This window comes from Talpa europaea (genome assembly GCF_964194135.1).
Source record: "Talpa europaea genome assembly, chromosome: 9".
NCBI classification, from domain to species: Eukaryota; Metazoa; Chordata; class Mammalia; order Eulipotyphla; family Talpidae; genus Talpa; species Talpa europaea.
In genome coordinates, this window is record NC_140076.1 from 469172 (window position 1) to 473489 (window position 4318).

A 4318-nucleotide genomic window follows, 5' to 3' on the forward strand; every position below is an offset into this window, starting at 1 on the left:
CTGGGCATCAACCCCACCAGGAGCGAGCTGGTCTCCGTGGCCAAGGAGGTGGGCAGATGGCGAGCTGGCCGAGGCCGGGCGGGGGCCTGCGTGTGCCCGGGGGCAACCTAGCTCACACCCTCTGCTTGCTCCCCACAGACCAGGGGTGCTGGTCGCTTCACCTGCGACAGCGTCCCGGCCTCGACGGGAACTTACTGGGAGAAGCCCAGCCCCAGGAGGCGAGCCAAGGGCGGAGGCTTCATCAACTGGGACACACGGACCTGGCCGGGTGGGCAGAAGGTGGGGAGTCGGGCCCCACAGGCTCCGCGCTCAAGGGCCTCTGCACGAATGTGCTGACCAATGTGGGTGAGCCCCTGGATGAGGAGGAGGCCAAGCAGGTGAGGCGGAGGCTGACAAGGCCGGGCCAGGGCCTAGGGGCTGGGCGGCCAAGCAGCTGGCCTGTCCCTCTGCCCGCAGAGTTCGTGGCCATGATGACCGGGGAGCTGAGTGGGAGCAGCGGCTGCAGCACACTGCCACCCCCGTGCCGCCGGGTCCGCCCTGCCCCGCTCCTGCCCTTGCCATGGACAGTAAACTCTCCAGCCAGATGTGTGCTGCTTCGCTGCCTCCAGCCTGGAGAGGAGACAATGGGATGTGGGTCTGGAGAGGACAGGGTTTTCAGGGCCAGCCTTGGGCATGCCGATCCCGCTGTGGGACACCTGCTCTGGGCTCAGGACAGCCTGCGGGCCAGCTCGGGCGCCCGCCTTGCCCACAGCAGACACCACTTAGATGCGAACTTTATTCTCTCCAAAGCGCTGGGACGGCTCCGCAGGCCCCGAGACCTGAGGCTTTGCCTGTGAGACCTCCTCTGGGACCAGGCCTGCTGGGACTGGGCCAGGGGCCGTCACATAGCAACGAGGCCAGGGCTGCAGCAACGTGCTGGACGGCCGGCCTTGCCTGGGGTCCCTGGCGCCAAGTGTCTCTGCACTGGTCCCCTCAGCACAGAGTGGCTGGCGGTATTGAGAGGCTTGAAGAGTTTCCCTGCACCCCTTTGAGGGGCCCCGGGCTCCCAGAGAGGGGGCGTCTGGGCTACTGGGAGGGGGGCAACTCTTCCTGTCTGGGTTTGGCCATCCTGATGGCCTCATCATAAGAGGGCGGCATCTCCGGAGCGTACAGACTGTAGGCAGGTGGGGTCATGGAGTCCAGGTCCAGCTCCGCAAAGGGCAGGGGCATCCTCAAGCCCAGAGGGTCCTGGACGGAGCTGTAGGCTGCAGGGGACCAGAGTGGGTTTGTGGGGGTCTGGCTTTCCCGCCCCATCTCCCCTGCAGGCGGCAGGCGGGCGCTGGGTGAGGTCTGCAGGCACTCACAGGTGACAGTGCTGTGTGCGGGACTGTCGCTGTCTGCAGGGATGACCGTCAGGTCGCCGGGACGAAGTGCTGGGGACAGGTGTGGCTGGGCGTGCGCCCGCTTCCGGAGGCAGCAGAACCGGACACAGCTGGCTGTGACCCCACACAGCAACAGCAGGACGACAGCAAGCAGGACAAGCCTGGGCGGGGAGGAGCAAGACCCGCCACTGGACTGCCCCTGGCCACGGTCGCTGTCCTTGTGGACAGTCACAGCCCGAGCGCTCCAGAGAGGACAGGGACAGGGAGAAGGTCAGAGGACGCGTCTCCAGACCAAGGCCTCCTTTCTGGCCAGAGCTGGGCCTGAGGACCAGCCGGCCCTGGCCGCCTGCTGCTGTCCCTCCAGGGCTGGCCGCAAGTGGCCTTGGGCTCACTCCCAGGACACACTGTCCCAGGCCTGCTGCACAATCCCGGCCAGACCATGACGTGCTCACAGGGCCCCCGCGAGGGCAAGGAAGGCGGGGGCGGGAGGTGGGCAAGCAGGCCGCAGGGGCCGGGCCTGCCAGGGGGCCGCCTGGAGGCCGGTGCGGGCCCGCGCCCTGGGCCCAGCAGGCGGGAGGGCGTCTGGGGCAGGCGGGCCCTGGGCCGCGAGTGGGCCGCGGCCTCCACTTACCCCACGTGCCACAGGCTGCTCCAGCGGGCCTGGGGCGGGCACCTGCGGGGAGGCGGCACCTGGAGCGCGCGGGCACGGGAGGCCGAGCGCTCCGCCCGCGCCTCCCCTGGGGCGGGGCCCGGCCCGGCCCGGCCCCCCCCCGCCCCCCGACTTACTGCTCCGAGGGGTCGCAGCCGCCCTCCGCAAGGCCCGGCGCCACCTGCGGGGACAGGGTGAGCGGGCGGGGCGCGTCTGGGCGCGGCCCCCCGCGGCGAGCCGGCGCGCGCCCCGCGACCCACCTGCGGCAGCAGCGGCAGCAGCGGCAGCAGCGGCAGGAGCCCGCGGGCGGCCGGCGGCCCCGCGAACATGCTGGGCGGACCGGGAGCCGGGCGGGCCGGGCGCCGCTTTATGGAGGCCCCGCCCCGCCTCGCCCCGCCCCGCCCCGCCCCGCCCCGCCCGGGCCCTCCCCGAGGCCCCGCTCTGCCCGGAGGCCCCGCCCCGCCCCGAGGCCCCGCCCCGCAGCACAGCTCTGCCTGGAGGCCCCGCCCCGAGGCCCCGCTCCGCCAGGAGGCCCCGCCCCGCCGCCCCGAGGCCCCGCCCCGCCCCTCCCCGAGGCCCCGCCCCGCAGCACAGCTCTGCCTGGAGGCCCCGCTCCGCCAGGAGGCCCCGCCCCGCCGCCCCGAGGCCCCGCCCCGCCCCGAGGCCCCGCCCCCAGCGGTCGCTCCGCGACAGCCGCGCTTCCTCGGGACCCCGCCTGGGACCGCGCTCCCCTCGGGACCCCGCCCTCAGGGGTCCGGCCCGCTGGCGAGGGACGCGGGGGCGCCCTCGCGCACAGCCCCCAGCCCGCCGGACCAGGCCTGCCCCTCGGCCGGTCTGGGGGTCGCCCCGGCCTCCCCCGGAGAGCGTGGCCGGGGGCCTGGGCGGGAGGCGACCTCCACACCGCGGGCGGGCGGGGGCTCGCGGCGGGCCGGGCCGGGCTGGGCCCTCGGAGGCCCTTTCTGCGCGTTTGTGGCGCGCGGCCCGGCCCGGGCGCGTGGCCTCGGAGGCCGCGCTGGGTCTCAGCGTCCGCGAGCTGTGGGGAGGCCCCCAGCCCCACCCCCACCCCCCACGGGTGCTCTGCGCCCGCGTCCAGGGGGAGGTGGTGGGCGCGGCGAGCAGCAGGGACGGCAGGAGCAGCGACCGTGGACGCTCTTCCTCACTGCCCTCAGGACATGCGCTGCGTGCCTGTCCCCACCGGGAAGGGGCCAGACCCCCAGGACCCGGCCTCCAGGGCTTCTTAGCTCCCCTGGATCGGCACCTGCGTGGGGGCTTTGCCCCAGAGCTGCCCAGCATCACTCAGGCTCCCACCTCCACCCGCGCAGAGCCTGGTCCTCCTCCTTCCAGCCTGCCGGGGCCGTGTGCGGGAGTTCAGGCAGCCTGGAGTGGGGTGGGCTGGGTCTGGAAGGACGCGGCTGCCCCTCTTGCCAGCTGGCCCCAGGGAGGCAGGTGGCCTCCCTCAGGGGGCACCTCTCTGGGGCCTGAGTGGCTCTGGCTCTGGCTGGCCAACTCTGGGGGTAGCAGGAAGGATGGGGTCTGCCCACCAGACAGGTCCCACCCAGGCACTCTAGGCGCAGCACTGCACATGCCAGGCGGGGAGCGGCTCCAGGCAGCAGAGCTGGGGGGAGGCCACGGCTCAGCTGGTGTCCGAGTCTGCTCCCGGGTAGCTGGGACACCCTTCCACCCCAGGCAGGGGTGCTGTGCTCTCCCACCGGCTCTGGGGGGGGAGGGCTGGGATTGCCTGGTGCTGGCCCAGGAGGGCCACCTGGGGGGACTGCCCAGCCCACTGCTTTCCAGAAAGCTCGGGTAATGGAGGCTGGCAGGCCCAGTGCCAGGCCCAGACTCAATGCGGACAAGAGAAAAGCCAGCCCTGTGCAGGAGGCTGGGGGCACAGAGGGTGTCCCTGATGTGTGCTCACTCTTTTTGGGGGTCTCCAGGCATCAGGGGCTTGGAAGGAGCTCCTCGCCAGCCCCTTCTCCTCCCCGCCCTCCTTGTCAGCCATGCCCCTCTTCCCCGGGCCACCAGCTCTGTGCTCTCCCCCCAACGCCAGCTGTCCCCCCAGTGCCTCCACACCCACCCCAGAAAGCACTTAAACTCCCAGGCAGAGATCAGTCAGAATTTTTGCTTTATGGACAGATGGGTGTGTGCCTGTGTGGGCGAGGTGCTGCCTCCCCAGGCTCTGACCACACCTCACTGGGCTGCCGATGGACTGTGGCTGGCACATGGAGGTCGTATCCCTGTACTCGGCTCAGTTTATTCACAGGCTTGTGAGGCATCTGCCCCGAAGGCCTGGAAAGGCTGCACAGGTGCT

General features: G+C 72.0%; 1 protein-coding gene across 1 annotated transcript; it reads right to left on the reverse strand.

Moving 5' to 3' along the window:
- Window positions 1–799: 799 nt before the first annotated feature.
- On the reverse strand, window positions 800–2339 carry TMEM52 (transmembrane protein 52; the record flags this gene model as incomplete). Its single annotated transcript, XM_084243843.1, has 5 exons — window positions 800–1244; window positions 1344–1522; window positions 1993–2034; window positions 2148–2191; window positions 2271–2339. The coding sequence occupies 5 exons, from the start codon at window positions 2337–2339 to the stop codon at window positions 1066–1068; spliced, it is 513 nt and encodes a 170-aa protein (XP_084099969.1). The 3' UTR covers window positions 800–1065.
- Window positions 2340–4318: the final 1979 nt, after the last annotated feature.